The sequence below is a fragment of the Lepeophtheirus salmonis genome, chromosome 6 (assembly GCF_016086655.4).
Source record: "Lepeophtheirus salmonis chromosome 6, UVic_Lsal_1.4, whole genome shotgun sequence".
NCBI lineage: Eukaryota > Metazoa > Arthropoda > Copepoda > Siphonostomatoida > Caligidae > Lepeophtheirus > Lepeophtheirus salmonis.
The window spans coordinates 18,895,172-18,914,480 of record NC_052136.2 but is presented as its reverse complement, the minus strand read 5'-3'; the positions used below and the strand labels follow the sequence as shown (position 1 = coordinate 18,914,480).

Sequence of the window (19,309 nt, the reverse complement as noted above, 5' to 3'; positions counted from 1 at the left end):
AGGCTCTTTTGAATTGATATACAAAAGAATTGTATTAATTATTTATTTGTTTGTAGTATTTGATTATATTATAATCATTAAAATATATGTCTAATTCAATAAGAAACCCTGTAAAAAATTCATGTATGAATTGACTTTTATTTTAAATCGTAAGATCACGCTTAACGTCTTTACGCTCTAATGTGCCTTGGATCAATAAATAATACTTTTCTTTGATTTATTGTATTGAAATGATCGGTTGGATGCTGTGGATATTACTAGGAGCAATGCTGGGTCAATGTTTGGATATTAAACGGATGAGACCTTATGGTATGTAAAACTATTATATGCTTTTCGATACAGACACTTTTGGTTTAATAATTAAATAATTACACTGATGCATAATTAATCATTAGTGTGTGTCGTAAAAAAACTATATCTTTTTGACGCTAAATGACAAATGGTAGAAATTGTCTGGGGAGGATTAAGCGTTTTAAAGGTGTTTTTAGAGGTAAAGACTTGAGACAGACTTAACTTGACCTAAAAAATCAATGACTTATGACTCGACGGGGACCCGAGAGTGATTCAATTTTTTATTGGATTTAAAGACCTTTTAAAGTATTATTCTATTAATTAACACTAGAACTGAACTCGATGAGAATATTCAAGGACTTGCACTTTGTACAAACACTTAAGAATCGACTTGGACTTGGAGTATAATGACTTTTTCCCACCTTTTATATAAACGATGCCATGTTGGGTTTGATATATTTATTTAATAAAGTGGAGGCATTTTATTAAAAAATCAAAGGAAAACTGTATGAAATGGCTTTAAAAATTAAACAATGACATAAGAACTCTATTGAATGATACTTGATGAGAAAGAAAACAGTGATATTTGAGTTCAATCAAACAAATATGTACTCCAAAGTGTAAATCTCTAGGAAATGGTCATATTTTTACAATTCATTTTGTTTGGTTCAGACGAGAAATTAGAGAAGAAATTTCATTTCCTTGCAAATGTAATAGTTAATTTCTTGATTACACTATATAAATAAGATATCATATCATATTATAAATTTATATCAGGATCTGATATATCATAAACCAGGGGCTTTCGTAGATGGTGAGCAAATGAAGGAATTTTTGCTTTTTACTTACAATTTTTTTTTTTAATTTTTCTGATAAATTTAAATTTCTGTGAACAGCTATAGTTTTTTGAAAAATTTCTACAAAAAATTAGATATTTTTAATTTTTTTGAGTATGGCTATGTATTTTTGAAATTTTTTGTAAACAGCTGTGGATTTTTTGAATTTTTTTGTCACAAAAATTAATTTTTCTGCATACGCCCCATAAACCTAGGCGTTAGAATGCTAGATTTTTGTTTAAGTTTAAGTTCTTTTGTTTGTTGGTGTATTTGACATTTAAATACACGACAGACTTAAGAATATTTCTAAATTTTAACCAAAAAAACAGTTTTATTTTATTAAATAATTTAATTGTTTAAAACTCAAAATTTCTGATTATTAGGAATGTTGACTTCTCATAAATACGCTCTATTAATTGCAATTTTTTGTTTACTATCAAAAAAGAAATTTTAAAATAAAAAAAAACCACTAATCTCTCTTTTATTTCATCTTCCTTTATTTCTTGACTAACTTTGGCTTAATATGTTGAACAATGCACTTGCTTCATTTCAGATTTATTTATTGATAAACAAGGAAAACCTCATATGTTCAACAGCTGCCCTTGTGGACTCACAGATTATGAAATAAATGATCCAAGGTGAGTGTAACACAATAATTATATAATTCCATTCTTTCATATAAGTATTAATCCGAAACTTATATAATTTATTCCATGACGACAAATATTTTTCTCTGAATAAATATTCAGGCTTTTGACAACTGGGGTAAAAGTCCAAAAAGTGGTGTCAAAGTTAAGCCGCCTTCTGAAATCCGTTAATTCATCAGACAAGAATAACTATATCAACGAAGATGGATCCATCCATATTCAGGACCGAACAAAATATTCGAACTTGGACTATCTACGAGGCTCCAATCTACATTATGACCATTCTTTAGCACGCAGGAGGACTAGAATACATTACGAGCCTTGGTTTAGAAGGAGAAGGAGTGGACGGTGGAAAAGGGAGGCTGTGTCCAGGATCATACAAAATAACTTTTTTGTCTTAAACATCACTCTTGATTTGCCTCATAGTGTGGAGAATGACTCAAATAATCTCAATAGTAATAAAATGGCCTACGATGATGAATATCAAGATATTTTCGAAAAAGAATCAGAAGGCCAGTTAAGGGAATTATTTAAATCATTGATGTATTTTTCCTTCCAAGCACGTGTGATTAATTAATTCAATTCTCACAAACATAGCAGATTCTCGCCACTATAATACGGATAGCTTTTTAAAACCACATTTAATTGCTCAAAACTTTATAATGTCAGCTGTTTATCAGGGCGTTACCTCATTAACACAAAAAGAAACTGTGTATTTTCTTGACAGCTGTTGATGTTTCTACTTATTTTTCCCTGATCAGTGTTCTGAAAGTTGATTTAGAAGAAACTCTTGTTACGCTGTGAACACTTCTCAAATAATATAAAACTATAACTCAATCCACATGTACCACTCTCCTCCCAAAAAATATATATTAGATATATTCCTCCAGACAACCCTGATTAGTGTCGGGTCGGCCCTTAATTATTCGGTCCAGTCCAGTCGTATTACGACCGTTCCTATCGGTCCTTAGGACTGTCGTTCGGTATACTCATGGGCGTCCAAAGGTCCCACCTTTCCAAGAATAAATATAATCTTGCAGACACACCTACCGTTTTAAATGTGTCAGCATCCCACGCGCTATATACCGGTACTATACTAAAATAGTAATTGAACCGGTATTTGCAGCAGATGACTTAACTCCAAACCTTTACAACCCCCTCTTCCCTCCAAGCAAAGTTTTCTTTATACATATAAAAAAAATAATAAAAATATTCTTTAATAAAATAAAAAAGTTCTTAAATTTTTAAACCAGTCCTCATTCCAAACTAAAATATTGCAGTAAATGCATGTAAATTGACTATACCAACATTTTTATTTTTTTTTATATTGGAAAGGTATCAAAAAGTACCGAAATATTTGTATACCTGAACTGGTACGAAAATTTGCTATCGTGGCAACACTAGTCTACACACTTTAACGCAATTAATTAGAAGCTAAGCACAAACTACTGTTAACATTTATATTCATATTGGTACTTTATTGTCTTAACTAATATAATTATTTGTCCTTACACATAAAATGACTTAATATTTGATTTTGTGGATTAAAGAGTTAAAATATGTAATACAGATCTTGAAGACGCTTCATCCCAAGAGGAAGACGATAATCTCTCGGATTTTGAATTTGACGATATTGAAAAGGATGTTGTCGTAAAGAATGAAAACTTTAGAACGGATTTAAAAGAAGTAAGTCAATCTAATGAGAAATTTCGTTGGTGAAAGTAAGGTTTGGGCTTGTTAACACTATTTTTATTCACCCATTTTTTTTAACGAAACATTGACCACTATCATCAATTTTTGTCCAAATATATTTGAGTTAAAAAACTTTTGCCCTAACAAGATGCCTATTTGAGGTACCAAAGATGAAACCTTTTGAATCCTTTAACAGTGGCGCCTTCAGGAAGTTAAAGGGCTGTAGCCCCTCCCCCAAAAAAAAAAGAGAATTTTTGCTGTTTAATTGAAATTTATTTCCAAAAAATTTAACTTATTGTTATATTTGAATTTTTTATAAAAAAAAATAATTTTTTTGTGATCAGCTACAAATTTTTAAATTTTTTTTTTCTAAAAATTAATTTTTATTAAATATCGATTTTTTCCAAAAAATTATATCTTTTTTTTTTGTGAATAAATTTTTGAATTTTTTCTTGAAAAAAATTAATTTTTATATATTTTATCAAGAAAATTTAATGTTTTATACATAGTTATGGATTTTTAAAACATATTTTTTGACATTATTTTCCAAAAAAAATTTACTATTTCCAAAAAACTAAAAAAATTATCCTGCAGACTTACTTGATGAACTTTACTCAGTTAACTTTAGACAAATTCATGAAATTATAGGGCCCTTGCAGGCAAAAAAGTATAATCGTAACCAACTGAATTTGGACAGTCAATACATTTTGTTTTCGTCTCAGCAATAGGTTTTAGCTTTAGTCCACAGATAAAGATGTCTTTGGACCATAATATAAAAGGAGTTAAGAAAGGAACGGCTAAAATAACAACGTTCAAAGATTATTTCCGTCAATTATTTTCTATTTTGTAGAGCGATTAATGTGTAAGTGCGGCCTTTCGCACTTCAAATTTTTTTAGAATAATTGTAAAAATATCATAAAAACTTGTAGAACACCTATGATACGTATTTCAAAATATTCCCTAATTAAAGGATTTTTTGAAAAAAATATTATCTGGGGAAAAAAAATTTAATGAGACAACAAAGAGATTTATTTTATTTTATTTATTTTGTAAAATAAAAGAAAGAATTAGAACATAAATATGAGAAAAAATTGAATAAGGTTGCTAGATTGGGTTTTATTCAAGCTGTTTAGTCTTGAATAATAAAGATTTCGCCTTTTTGAATATTTGGCTTAAATTTGAAATAAACATATATTTAATAGTTTTGTTTTATAAAGTCATTTTTCATGAACTTAAATTAAATAGGTTCTATGGCCCATTAAAAATTTTCAATTGACAATGCAACCCATTATATAAAAGATTGGTCATCCCTGGTCTAGACCAAATTTTAAATCAGACTGATCCATACCCAATTTTTCTTTGAGACCATACTTATTTAAAAATCGAAGTAGTTCGGTCCATTAAAAATCCTAACGGTCTCCAGGGGCGTCCGTAGGATTTTTTTTTTTGGGGGGGGGAGGATTTTTCTCAATCCTCAGCTATTCTCAAAATTTCAAATATTAAATTTTTAGAAAATAAATTCAAAAAACAACAGCTATTTAAAAAAAAAGATGAATTTTTTTCGGAATCTTCTTCAAAAATTACATTCCAAATATTAAATTTTTTGGGGACAAATTTCAAAAATCCATAGCTATTCACCGAAAGTTAAATTTTTTGAAAAAAATTGAAAAATTTAAATTAAATATTGTAAATTTGTTAACAAATATAAAATGTTCTTTTAGAAACAAAAATTCCTTAATTTGTTGGGGTGCTACAGCCCTCCAGCCCACCCCGGCCGAACGCCCCTAGTTTCAGATCGATCTAGGATTTTCAGTCCAAAGTCCAACACTATTGCTAACGTAATTTTGTTATCAAATCATTCAGATCCTCCTGATATGACCGACCTTTATATAACATAATCTATTATTTTAACTACTTAATTTAATAAGCTCATAACTCAATTACATCTGTTCAATATAATATTTCAATAATTATAGTGGTTCTAAAATATTTAACAGATGACACGTATTTACACACGATTAATAAGTGTGTTTGTGTCATATAATAAGTATGACGTTGTGTCAGTAATAGTACATTGTATGTATGTATAAACAAACATATATGGCTTATCAACACAAAAGCAAGTTAAAACTATTCTCTCAAAATTGAGTCTGCATTAGAGATAGATCCGAAATCCAAACTGGTCACCCAACTTTTTACGGATCTTAATAAAGATTTGAAGGATTTTTGGGATCTTAAAAAGCTTAGAGTAATGGAATGAAGAAGCTCAATGGACAACAAACTGGAGAGAAACAATTATCTCTTGAACACATTATGGGTAGGTTCGTGCCCCGGTCATTCCTAGAGAAGGAAATATATTTAATGTATATGGACTTCAAAGAAAATTACTAAGGCATATGGAGTAAATGTAATACTATAATGTTTACTTATATTTAAACAGTACAACTCCATCTGAACAATTACAGGAACAAAAAAAAAAAGCTTATGTATTAGTGAATCTTGGTTTAAGAAAATGTATGATTAATATTGGAAGATGCATCCCTATTTATCTTTATTAGTACTGGGATTCACATCTACAATGAACAGTTGCATTGTATAAGTTCTTACCTATGATATATCATGCAACATTTCCTCCGAAAAGAAACAAAAAGAAGGCCCAAAAAATCTGCTGCTAGTTAGACCGTTCTTGCCAACTACGGAATTATTATTTCATATTTTAATTTTTTTTAGAGAAATAGTTGAGAATTGATAACAGCTTAAAAGGAGCTAATTCTAGTTCTACCAATCAAGGCTCAGAACATTGATTGACAGAAAATTAAGTCAACAGCCGGCAGTAAGATACACTTTATGTGTTAGAAAAGTAACACGGACCCCGTGGTTATTCCATATGGTGGTACCCCACTAAAAAAATTACCTTGTATATGGGCGTCAGCGGTCGATATTTCTTCCTTGTTTCCTCTAATCAGTGTTCTTAATGTTGATTGCTTGGATTAGGATTAGTTCTTATTAAGCTGTGAACAATTATCAATTTTTATTTACTAATAATTCAATAGTTTTAATTTAAGATTTCTTTCCGGTTTCTTTTTAGATGAGAGGTTGCGTTAAAGGTTGTAGGTAATGACATTGTACAATAATATTATGACAATAGTTCTAATAATGACTAATAGTGATACCATTGTGTATTTCATTGTTTCAAAAAATCATTAAGTCGTAAAAAGGGAACCGTAATCTAGATCCTATTTTATTAAGGTACAAAATTTGTTTAAGATTATCATAACATTCCAGACAGTTTGTCTTTTACTTTTGATTTCGGATCTAGATCCTAATGTTGGAGTACCCTATATTTACCAAATATTTACTTCTAAAGATACAAATCTGAGGAATGTAGTCCAATCTTAAGTCTGGATTAAATGAATGTGGTTTTTTTTTGTTGAATAATCATCTTCAATTTCTATTTATAGAAAAAGGATTATTCAAAAACTGGACTACTTAAAGTAGCAAAAATTAATTATCATAATTTAAAAATGATAAATTGATAGATGTTACTAAAAGGCAGGGCTACGGAGTAGGTTCATTAAATGTCCAACTCTAACTCCAAGAGCAGTATTTTGAATGTCACCATTCCTACCTCCACGACTCCGCTTCAATGACACAATTTTACAATAATGTATTGTATAGCCTGTATAAGTATTATTCAGCCATTTGAGTCTGGAGGCTATAAATGTGGATATAATTTATAGGAATAGGTAGTTATTAGTTCTATGTAGCAAATAATCGTGCCAGATATAAATAAAATGTTTGTAATATAAGATAATTAACAAAGTGAACAATGAATGAAACTGATCAGAAGTTATATGAAGTTATATATCTATATCTATTCCTAGTTCATTCATAAGTTTCTGAACATTATTTTATGCACTCGTAAACGAGGAACGCCACAACATACAACCTCTCACTGTTACGTTTACACTCTTGACATTGACTATTTACATGAATAAATAATGGATTAGGATGACTAGTTGCTGCGCTCTAAACAACATGATAAGTTCGACTTGAGAGGTGTTCGAAAATTTTGATTGTATGAACTATAAAACACGGTTAGACCACATTTGAAATTTAAGAAATAAACTTATAAATTAGTTTTAACTTTCAAATTAAATAAATTAATAGTACTTAATAAATAATACCTATAATTTATGACCATTTAGAAAGAAACCTTAGATTATAAATAATTTTTCTTTTTCATAAATTATAATAATGTTTGTAACCTGAATCGGAGTCAATACAAAGTTTCCTACTTTTGATTCCGACTCCATCTAAAAAATCTTTCACTCCAACTCCGCAGCCCTGCTCAAAAGAACATAATATCAAGGCTAGATTAATCTTCTCTTACACCAAATAAAGAATCTATGCTATATTTAAGACCTATATGTGTATCTCAACTCGACCCCAAATTTCTAATATAAAGTCTATATTTCACAAAAATAAGTCTATTAAATATTGAACTTAGAGGGTCGTTTGAAAAGTCCGTGCAAAGTCCAAGAGATGGCACTACTGGCACGTATCGAGTGTATGTTTAGCTAGTAGTATCTCTTGGAAGAACACACACCAACTTTCAGCCAGATTGGTATATTCCTTTCTGTTTGCGTTCGCTTGAATCGATAGATGGACCAGAAAGATTATGGTGAATGTCGTTAAGATTCACAGGAATAATCCTAATCCACTATCTGGAAAAAGATAAAACTATTACAGGTGCATATTAATCATCGATATTGAACTTTTAGAAAACCGAGCTGCAAGAAAAATGTCCACAGTTGGCGCACAAAAAAGTCCTTTTCCATCACGACAATGTATCAGCTCACACCTCAGCAGTTGTGGCTACAAAATTATTGGAAATAGTGTTCAAACTCGAGATGTCCACAGCACTAACAATCTCACACACTTTCACTCTTCTGTCATTCATCACCATATCATGGATTTTATCAATGATTTCTGGGGTAGCAACCTCAACAAGGCATCCCGAACGTTTAGCATCACTTGTGCCCATATGTCCACTCTGAAAATTTTGAAATAACTTTTTAACTGTTCTAATTGAAGGTCCAAGTACCCCTAATCCAACTACTTTTTATTCTCCTGAGACGTTTTACCCTTTCATAAAGTAATATTTAATCAACAGACAAAATTCTTTTTTGTCCATTATTTTTGGAAATTCCTCCACTTCCTCGATTCAAACGAATACTAAGCAGAAAGGAATAGACTGATCTGGCTGAAAGTTGGTGTTTGTTATTTCAAAAACTTATATTTGATTTTTTTTTGCAAAAAATTTAATTTTTTGAAAATACCAAAGAATTTTTCAAAGTTGTTTAAAAAAAATTATATTTTTTTTGAATAGCTATGGATTTTTCAAATTTTTTTGGATTTTTTTCAGAAATTTAATTTTTAATGTTTTTTCCAAGAAACAAGCCCCCACCCAAAAAAAAAAATATATATATATATAATCTTGCAGACGCCCCTGAATAGCTGCCTACAGCTAATTTAATAAAACATTATACAACTAAGCTGCTCTTCCCTCTAACATTATTTAAATTGTCTTGGTTACCACATTAATTATTGTGTTGTTTTTTTTTACATACTGGTAGGTTATAATTTTTACAACTCTACAAAAAAATTGTTAAAAAAAAGACATAAATTTTTTCCTTGCTATTGTTCAAGATTGCCTTTGTGTTAACTCGCCACATATTCAAATATATATGTATAATATAATAGTATTTACTTTAAGGAGACGAAAATTCCGGATGCATCCTTCGATAGCGCCCCATGGTTTGCGACTTTCATTGATCACAGGGGAGAATATGTTTGTTCTGGTGTGCTGGTGAATCAAAAAATAGTCCTTACATCTTCCAATTGCGCAGCAAAGATTTTGAAAATTCATGAATTTGTAAATAATGTTCAAGGTAAAGAGGGGGAAGACATCAATTACTGTAGAGCTGTAATTTAAAGGTGTCTGCCCATTTTTTTCTTTAAAAAAAAAATTGATTCAAATGGTCTCTTCTATATTTTTTTTTTCCAAGGAGATAAAATGGCTTTTTGTCCCTTAATGAACGTAATTTACGTATGAAATTTGGCATTATTTTATATTGACACATTAACATTGTGTCTAAAGAGCCTTGCAGTTTTTTATACGCTCCTTACAATTTACAACTGTACAAAGTTTGACCCTTTTTGAAGAATTCTTGAACAGAATTAACAATTATGTCAAATATGGCATGTTCCAATTTTAGAATTAATAACTCTAATCATGCGCCAAATTCATTTTAACAGACGCCTATTCTTTGAATTTAATAGTCATCTTCGGAAAAGACAACTTCTGCGAGGAAAATAAGGACAAAGTAATGCCTCACTCTATTTCCTCAGTCCAGGATCTCAAGTCATTGACTGACTATGAAGTGGGACTTGTTCATTTGGAGATGCAAATACAATTTTCAAAAACCTTGTATCCCGTTTGTTTACCCAGTCAAGGTGTAGGCACTGTTTATGACAACTCAGAGCAAGTTGGAACTCATTATGGATACTTGGGGGACGGAAAGGACTGCACACTAAAGTCGGAAGCTGTCAAACTTGTACCTGTTCTAAATTGTCCAGTAATTATGATGTTGATCATAATATCAAGTGGTCTATTAAAATCTGAACAATTTTAAACTTAAACAAGATATATTTTATTTGTTTAACAATTGAATTTCAACAAAAATACTATTATAAATGGATATGTTTCTGAGCTTTTTTAATCATTAATGTAGCCGCTCTTATCGAAAATATGGCTTCCAGGCGGTGGCAGAAGGTCTGGCACCCGCTGCAGATGCTGTCCTCAATCAGGGCGTCCCAGTGCTGGCTAACAGTGGCTTTGACGGCCTTGATGTTTGCATGAAGGACACTGCAGGCCTTTAGTGGAAGGGTATGTATCAGGGTTGAAGGGAGCCCAAAAGTATCAAAAAAGAGAGAAAAAATGTCTTGCAACGGAGGAGATGGGTTTCTTTTATTACTGGTATTTAAAGTGCCCCCTCCACCCTCAAAAAGCTCTTTCCAGCCTTTTTTGATAGCTCTTTGAACTATCTGGTGTGAAACCCCAAGATCTCTTGCATTGACCCTCATGGGCTTGAGAGGGTTGCCCTGGGATGTTTTATTTAACTCCTCCGGATCCAGTTTGTCCTTTTTGATAGAGCTCTTCTCCCTGTCTAACGTTTTGGAATGCTGACGGCGTAGACGTTTGTCTTGGAGACGTTCAAATACTTTGAGTGCCAAAATGAAAATTTGTCCATCATAATCAAGTGTCATATCCTCGACTTGTACGTAAGCTAGAGAGCTCAGATTTGTTTTGTTTTGTATCTAACTGTTTATGCTTTAATATATTGAAATATGAATTCATTTCAATCACTCAATCTTATTAATTATTTACTTAGTAAGTGTTCAGATTTTAATATACCACTCAGGTATATATCAAATTTTATATGCGTTATTTAAGTACATTACATAGTACTAAGTACATTAGTGGCGTAGATATAAAAGCTTTATCAAATGGTGAGGTTTTTCAAACAGAGAAAGGGGAAAAGGTCTAAAGTCCATTGGTAGTTTGTAGAAATTTTTATTATCTTCAACGAGACCCCCGGGAACCAATTTTTAAATATTTGTTTCCGAGAAGTTTTGGGATGAGCTATTTCATAATATCCCAAGTGAAATTGATATATTTCTTGATTTTTTTCACTCCAGACACACGGACAATTATCTCCAGGGCAGTTTTCCTAGTACCTTAAATTAAGTACTAAAAAATTAGACTTAAGTAAACTTAAGAAGTAGATATAGGATGGATCATGGACCTGGATCCGAAATAACTGGGTACAGAATAAGTAAACTTGTAATATTCGAAAAGATACGAGACCCATACTGCTTCTCAAACTTTTACGGATCTTATGAAAGACCTGAATTTTTTTTTTTCGGATCTTAAAAGGCTTATATTACTATCTAATCCTAGTAAAAAAAAAGTTATTTTCTATAGTAAACATAGCATCTCTAATTATCTTGATCCGTGCATGGAGTCACATCTACATACACTGTTGCATTGTGCATAAAGAAGCAAAAAAGAATGCCGAAATCATGTGGTAGCTATCCGATAGGACATGTGCGATGTTTACTTATATTTATTTGTAAACAAGGTGTCAGATAGTGGTGCCGCCTTGCGTAAAAAAACCCATTCTAAGTATGATAACTATCATTATCACATAGTGGCGCTGTGAAAAGTCTTATCGGTATGCGCCATTTTTATCAGGTATAACTTATACTAACACAGCGGGCGCACACTGCAGTTGATGCAATCATACTAACACCAGCCCCGCCCTCAAACAATCTATTCTTATATTAGCCCAGGCTACAGACTGTCACACCACCTTGCGGATAATATATATTATTTAGTTTAGACGTTTGGTAACTTTATTCTTTATACCATAGCCTCAGTTAAAACCCTGGGATGAATGTATCCTCTGGGCCCGTGCATCGGGGAGGGGGCTTTTGCATCGTTGTTTGTGTTAAAGTTATTGCCCAAATAACTTTAACAAAAAGCAAACTCCGCTTTCAAAAACAGTATGCTGAGCATTCCTTTCTACTTATCTACGCCCTTACATTCAGCACGAATGACGAAGCATAGAAATAAATTTAGTCTCCATTTTTTATGTTCCTAACAAATTATTCATTTTTTCCCGCTAGGATCTCTTATTTCCAACAGACTTACGTGAGTTCAAAAGATCCTCAAGATATTATTTACACATAATAACTTTAATTCTATTTAAAATAACATATTGTGTAGATAAAATATGCGCATTCAATACGGACTCCAATCCTTGTACAATGAATGAAGGAGGACCTTTAACAGTTCGACTCTACGACCGCTACGTGACCATGGGGATACGAATCCAGCATCCAGCTTGCAAATTGAAGAATAAAACAGTTCCTCTGGGCGAACCAGGACTTTATGCTCGGCTACACACTGCTGTTCTTCGCCAGCTTGTCCCCATGTTGAAAGATGGAGAGTGCAAACATCATATACCCACTTTGAAAGAGTTGGGCATTATTCTTAGGCATGGAGTTTCAAGTGATGTAAAAAAGAAAAAAGTCAAAACCAAGAAAGGAAAAGTTACATTTAGCATCAAAAAATTAAAAATGGGAAAGCAGTTTGGATATTAAAAGTCCTTTAAAAGTAATAATTGTTAGAATATTGGTACTGTAATAATGTGGTTTTTGTAATTGCAAAGTTTGTGTCTAAGGTTATAGAATGAATAAATATTAGGATAATTGTTTTTTAGACAATAGAGTTATATCATACATTTCAAGGTTTAGTTTTTTTTTTAAATACATTCTTTCTTTAATTAATTATTTACTCTGATATTTCATGATTTGTAGAATACTTTAATGGGCCCAAGAATTTGTGAAGGAACACAAAAATTTAATCCACATAATAGGTGAAATAAAAACTTCTGAGTATTTTTTTAACTTCATTTTGACGATAAAATTAGCATATTTAAGATTAATCCGATTTAGATGGTTCCAAACGGTTTTTTGGCTAATCTTCCTTTCCTGGGCAAGGGAATAAGTCCTCACATGGTTGTCCAACTCGACAATTTCTATTATTATAGCGACATGTTCTATGTTGATATTACCAGAACGGAGTCGTTGGAACTACCGCTTTGAGCACAACTCCACAATTTTTATGCCCACCTGCTCCCCCTTTCTACCTTGGTCGTAATGATACTGGAGAATGCATTCAATGTTCTCTTCTTTTTTTTTACTTGTATTTTGGAAAAATGTAACCCACAACTGGCATCACCAAACACGAAACTGTAAAATATTTTTTTTAACAATGTAAGCTGAACCTTTAAGCATACGATAAGTTTTCTTGATGCAATGTATTCATCGTGAGATATAGATCAGTAAAGACATCAAGCAAAAAACGCTCAGAACTATTTTCTTAACCCATTATTTCTCTATTTTTTTTTTTCCTGACTACCACTTTAAATATTAGTTTTTGTTTAATGCTGGAGGAACATAGTCCAAAAAAAGAAGAAATATACTTGTATAAGCAAATTGATTAAATAGGAGTAGTGTCAAGCATTGGCATGAGGTATTAGGCGTCGAGAAACGGGCAAATATTGCTTTATTTGTAAAGAGGATAACTTGTTTTTCATCAGCAGGCTCACCTAGTTACTCATTATTTAGATGTTCTCTCCTCAAGAGCAAAATAATGATAATAACAGCTTCATGTTTTTTATATAACTAGATGAGACAAGGAGTGATATAGCATTTAGAGCTCCCCCAGGCTGAGCTTTAGCAACATACTTTCGTTGCTAAACCTCGTCTATAGTCTCCTCCACTATCCTTTATTTCATAAAAACTTCTTCCATTTTCTTTTCTTTTTTCTTATGGATCACTGGGCATTAGCCACACACGTTTTCCAAAAAGGAATACTCCTCTACAAGAGAGAGATAAACATCACATTGATTAATAAAGATAATTAATTTAGTTGTAAACTATATATGGGATCAATGTAGCTCATGGACAACGCGCTCGGGAGAAATTATTCTCTTGAACTCAATGTAGGTAGGTTCGCCCCCGGTTCATTACTAGAGAAAGAAATATAATTTATGTATATGGATTTCACTTAAAACTTATGGTTTATTGAAACAGTGCACCGGAACGAATTCTGACATGCTGGTATACCGATTTCCAGCACATAAGTATGTCAGGTTGAGCTGAAAAACAGTTTGTAAAACGGATTGAAAGCTGGGCTTAAATTAGAAATAGGTCCTGGAATTCCTTGGTGGTATCCAATTTTAGTCGCAATATGGCATCACTATTCTTGGGTATGTAAATACAGAGTGGCAAATAAAAATCTGAACACTTTGAATTTTAGATTTCAACAAGATATGATTTATTAATTAAATTTCAACAAAAATTATAATATAAAGATATGTGTGTCTGGGCTCTCTTAATCATTCATGTAGCCGCCTTACCGGCTATGTTGGTTTACAGACTGTGGAAGGCCTGGCATCTACTTCACATGTAAAATTCTGTCATTGTGTACCATTGCAGGCTGACAATGGCTATTTGGGTCCCAGTTTTTGGATAATGGACACTACATTCCTTTTTCTTGACATGTACTCAAAAGGTATAGCCGAGGGTGTTGGCATCAGGGGTGTAGGGTTGCCAAAAATGAGTTCAAAAGAACTCAAAAGAGTCTTGCAACGGAAGAGGGATTTTCTATCATTGCTGGTGTCAAAAGTAACCTCTCCACCCTAACAAAAACTTTCTATCAACTTTTTTGTAGCTCTTACAACAGTCTGGAGTTTAACTCACAGATCTTTAGCATGAGCCGCTATGGAATTGAGAGGATTAGCCTGGGTTGTTTTCTTTTTCTCCTTCAGGTTCAGTGCTACCTCTTTGACAGAGCTCTTCTTCTTCTACAACATTTTGAATGTGCTGACCTCGTATAGGGTTGTCCTGGAGACGCCCAACTGCTTGGAGTGCACGAATGGAAATTCGTCGATCACGTTCAAGTGTCCTTTTCCGACTTGTACGTAAGGATTTCATCAAGCGTATCCTCACTCCAAAACAGATGTATTTGAAATATTGTATCTCGTCTCGGATCTTTTTCCCGGAAGGGCTCTTCAAGGAGGACCGAGTAATCTGCAAGGAATGTGATAACAAACCAATATCTCATAATTTCAGGGACTCCAGCTCTATGAAGTATATAATACAAGAAATTAGCCTGAGTGTGGAGCCCAAATTGGGTAGGAATTCATCGAACCACAAACTCTTATATGGTTTTGGGGAGCTACCAATCTCGAGCGAGTAGCCTCGTAAGTGATATGTAAGCTCCAGATTCTTATCTCTGCGGCACGTTTCAGAGGTGTCTACCCTTCACCAAGAAAATCGGGGAAGTCTCTCGACGAGGTTAAATTAACACAAATATGCCGGACTTTTAATTCATTTAATGCAACAAGAAAGTTGTGGTCGAGATTGTTGATTTTTTAACATTATGAAAAAGCTATAAGACAAGGACGCAAAATAAAAATCTATTAGATTACATGTATAATTTTAGTAAAAGTGATAGATGACACACTTGGAAATTGGTGTTCTTTAGTTTCGAACAAGTTTTTTCGAAACTTTTGTGTGATAATCCTCTATTATTGCTGCATTATCATCGGCTAGTGGTGTGTTGGTCTAACTTCTTCAGTCCAGTCCAATCTAGGATCGGGCCCAAGGACCTGTCATTAAATACAACTTAATAATATTAATTCATAAGGAAGTGACACCTCAATGATGGTACAAGGGATTTAGTTTTCTCTTTTTTTTAGAACTAAAAAGTAAGACTAGACAGGAATAAACTGGGTAGCAGTCCTAAATATGACTAACGCAAAACTACTGAGTACACTCAATTCTGAGATACATCTAATTTTTTGAATAAACAATTTGTGAGTGTTTTTTTTTTTTCCTAATCCCAAAACAAATTCGAAATCCGATATCAGACGCAATACACGCCAATCTCAAAGTATGCGATATTTATCCAGGGAAATAGAAGCAAATGTGAACTCATCAATTTTAATCACTGAAGTAACAGTATCTTTATGGCTGAAATGCTCATCGATAATACTTCCAGATTGTATTAAGAGATGCCTGTCAAATGAGCCAAAAATATCAACAGATTCACTCATTTGAACATGAGATGTAACAATGCGTAAATTAACCTTGAAATTACTCTTGTTTACGTGGAAGAAATATTCGAGAGAATCAATTACTCGAAGATATGGATATGAATCGAGCTGATTATTTTCGTTTATATCCACTTTCGGGTTGCTTCCATCTTCAAATGCAAGAGCTACAATGCCATGTTTGTACCCTTAGTTCCAATCAATCCCAATTAAACGAAGAGGAACTATTATCACTTGAGGAGGAGGAACTTTTCTAATTATCCTCATTGCTGGTTGAATTTGACATATTTTCGTCCTTATCTTATGTATTTTCGTCTTCAGGTTCATCGATGTCTTCAGAAAAGGGATTGGCTGATAGCAATTTAGAATTGTTAAACCAAATTCTTTTATTTTCTTGTGATCCATTTGAATACAAATTACAGAAAATAGTTCTACTTTGCAGAAACAAGATAGGATAATTGAATCATCATTGTCTCTCCACACGGAATTAATCTCGAAATTCCATTTTTGTTTTAAATATCAAATTGATTTTTTTTCATTATCGGAGATTACATATAAATAAACGTGAGGAGCCGATAAATGATCCAATTTCGATCATCCCCTCCTGGAATAATAAATGTGGACGAGATTTGATTTTTTTCTTCGATTTTCGTTTCTTTTTTTAGGATTAACTGTAATCTTGAATTTGGTGTGCAAAAGTTTAAGCTTTCGTCAAGATAATTTATAGGTTTAAATCCATAAGACAATATATCAGCTTTTATATGGCATGTCATGGGATTTAACAACCATATGTTCTATGATTTCGTTTGAAGGAATAAAGTATTCCTCGTCATGAGAATTATTTCTTACAATTCTTGAGTTACGGGGATATTGAATATTCAAATTTGAATCCAGCATGATCTGAAAAAACTCTACCTTTGATAAATACCTGTGAAAGTCTCCTTTTTTATAGAAAATCAAGTTCTCTTGGTCAGCACCATCTAGCTTGTAGTCAATAACTAAATTTTATCATTTTTTTAAACTCCTTTGCTATTTAACCGAAGGTCAAAAGTTACAAGACCTTTCTCATCCTAGCTTCCATAACATCTGAATGTATCACCTTTGTTTGGCAATGATTTCAAAACCAAGTCAACTATGGTATTACTGCTGTAATCTTGAAATATTTTTCCCGATAAATTAGTATCCAAAGAATATTTACATAATGCCAATAGAATTCTGCCGCCCGCAAAAATATATCCATTATTATAATCAATAAATTTTACAGGTGACCTGAAGTCATTGTTTCGATCAAAATACTTTTCAGAAGTCAATATTGGGGTGTAAGTTTTTATGTCTGAGTCTATTCTTCGCCGCTTTCTTATTTTATTAATTGTCTCTAGAGGTATTTGCCATATCTCAAACTTGTTATCTTCTCTCGGATAGATGAATATTCCTTTGGTTCTTGATATTGGAACCATGAAATTCAAATATTCAAAGTCAGATGTGACATGGGTGATTTCCCTCAAATCATATATTTCTCTAAGTTCCTCATTAAATCTTAAGCTTAATAGCCTGTTTTATTTGTAATTAATATGAATACATGAAATACTTGAAACATGAGAGCCTGACAACGTTCTCCTTCTTTGTTGATCAATTTTATGGAAAAAGATACCTGGGCTTTATTTATAAAACGAATCCAACCTGAATTATATCCCAAAACTATTTGGCCTTCATATGAATCCATACAAACCAATACATCATTTTCAAAAGTTGGCATTTATATTGCCCCGAAATTTTGTGGTATCGATGATTGACAACATCATTAAAATGGTCATAGAAATTTGAATTAAATGATTTAAATTCAAGGCATCGAATACAACCATCTGAGCATCCAATTAACATTTCAGATTCTGACAAAAATGATCATTTATTTCCTGCAAGAGTCAATGAGGGTGAACCAAGTTTCCAGCACTTTTTCAGCATAAATTCATATCAGCAATATAAACGTAGCCCTAAGTATCAGAGCAACTGACAAGTATCTCATTATTTACATTCAATTGACAGCAATATCACATATGTCACTTTTACAACAAATCCCTTTTTGGGATACCTCATTATCAATAATATTTATGCGCAACAATTCGCCTCCCCATGTTCCCACTAAAATTGAGGATTCATTGACTGGAGTACCACAGGATATGGGTAGTGAGTGAGAAAATTTACCAGTCATTTCAAATTTGATAAAAATGATAAAAATACTTCATAGATTCAATTCCATTTTTCGCCCAATAATAAATAAAAAACAAATCCCTCAAAAATAAATGATTACCCATGGAAATACATAATTGAAGAAGATAATTCAATAAATATTGATGAATACAATCAGAATTCTTGATATTCTCTGCAAACTCCATCATATAGTACTTGAACAATAAACTTCGATATTTATCTTCATTAAGATAGTTTTTAAAAGAATCTTTGAGGGAAAAACCTTTTTTAAGTGAGAGCTCCATAAAAATTTCTAGTCTATTAAGAGATCTAAGGGGTGATATAGAAGAAACAGTCTTTCCTAAAATATTATGTGTGGCTCTCATAAGTTGATTGAAGGATGGACCTTCACATTCATATAAAATATTAAGAATTGGCTCAAGGATATGACTATCTTCATTATCTCTTTCAAGAGTATTATTATATAAATCCTGAAGATTTCCAGGTATATGTTCTTTAATCATGGTTAATATGAGGTTAAAATAAGGGGCAAAGCAGAGTCCGACGATCAAATAAGCACTGTTTTGATGGGCAAAGTGATAAACATGAAAGGAAAAAAAAAAACCACTAAAAATAAAGGATTTCTTTTTACTACGTAGCTCGATTGACAAATCACTCAGAAGAAATTATTTCTTTGAGTTCCATTTGCGCAGATTTGAATGTTGGTCGTTCCTAGATAAGGAAATATAGCTTTTGTATGTTGACTTAAAAGACAATCCCTGTGTAAAATTAGCAGTACTTAATCAGTTGAACTCCATCTGACCAATTGAAGGAACAATAGAATGAAAAAAGTAATCCACATAAAAGTAAAGTAAAAGATTTTGACAACAAAATAAACTTTTTA

General features: G+C 32.3%; 2 protein-coding genes and 1 pseudogene across 3 annotated transcripts; 1 reads left to right on the top strand and 2 right to left on the bottom strand.

Moving 5' to 3' along the window:
* The first annotated feature begins 153 nt into the window (after positions 1–153).
* Positions 154–12,835, top strand: LOC121119218 (uncharacterized). 2 transcript variants are annotated; one of them, XM_071889679.1, is made up of 8 exons: positions 154–309; positions 1,681–1,765; positions 1,877–2,286; positions 3,345–3,460; positions 9,246–9,420; positions 9,812–10,086; positions 12,221–12,245; positions 12,321–12,835. In XM_071889679.1, the coding sequence occupies exons 1-8, from the start codon at positions 231–233 to the stop codon at positions 12,695–12,697; spliced, it is 1,542 nt and encodes a 513-aa protein (XP_071745780.1). In that variant the 5' UTR covers positions 154–230; the 3' UTR covers positions 12,698–12,835. The 2 variants fall into 2 exon arrangements, with proteins under 2 accessions (XP_071745780.1, XP_040569773.1); XM_040713839.2 differs by having other exon boundaries at positions 155–309; positions 9,812–10,107.
* A 3,218-nt stretch (positions 12,836–16,053) lies between these two features.
* On the bottom strand, positions 16,054–18,430 carry LOC139905642 (uncharacterized; annotated as a pseudogene).
* Positions 18,429–18,929, bottom strand: LOC139905641 (uncharacterized). The gene has a single exon (XM_071889155.1). The coding sequence runs from the start codon at positions 18,927–18,929 to the stop codon at positions 18,429–18,431; it is 501 nt and encodes a 166-aa protein (XP_071745256.1).
* Positions 18,930–19,309: the final 380 nt, after the last annotated feature.

What these genes read in the sequence shown, in the direction of transcription:
- LOC121119218 (XM_040713839.2), top strand. Translation starts at nt 231, where the DNA reads ATGATCGGTTGGATGCTGTGGATATTACTAGGAGCAATGCTGGGTCAA. An exon ending in TATGAAATAAATGATCCAAG is followed by an intron (nt 1,766 to 1,876) that starts GTGAGTGTAACA and finishes ATAAATATTCAG; the next exon opens with GCTTTTGACAACTGGGGTAA. An exon ending in CTTATTTCCAACAGACTTAC is followed by an intron (nt 12,246 to 12,320) that starts GTGAGTTCAAAA and finishes CATATTGTGTAG; the next exon opens with ATAAAATATGCGCATTCAAT.
- LOC139905641 (XM_071889155.1), bottom strand. Translation starts at nt 18,929, where the DNA reads ATGATTAAAGAACATATACCTGGAAATCTTCAGGATTTATATAATAAT.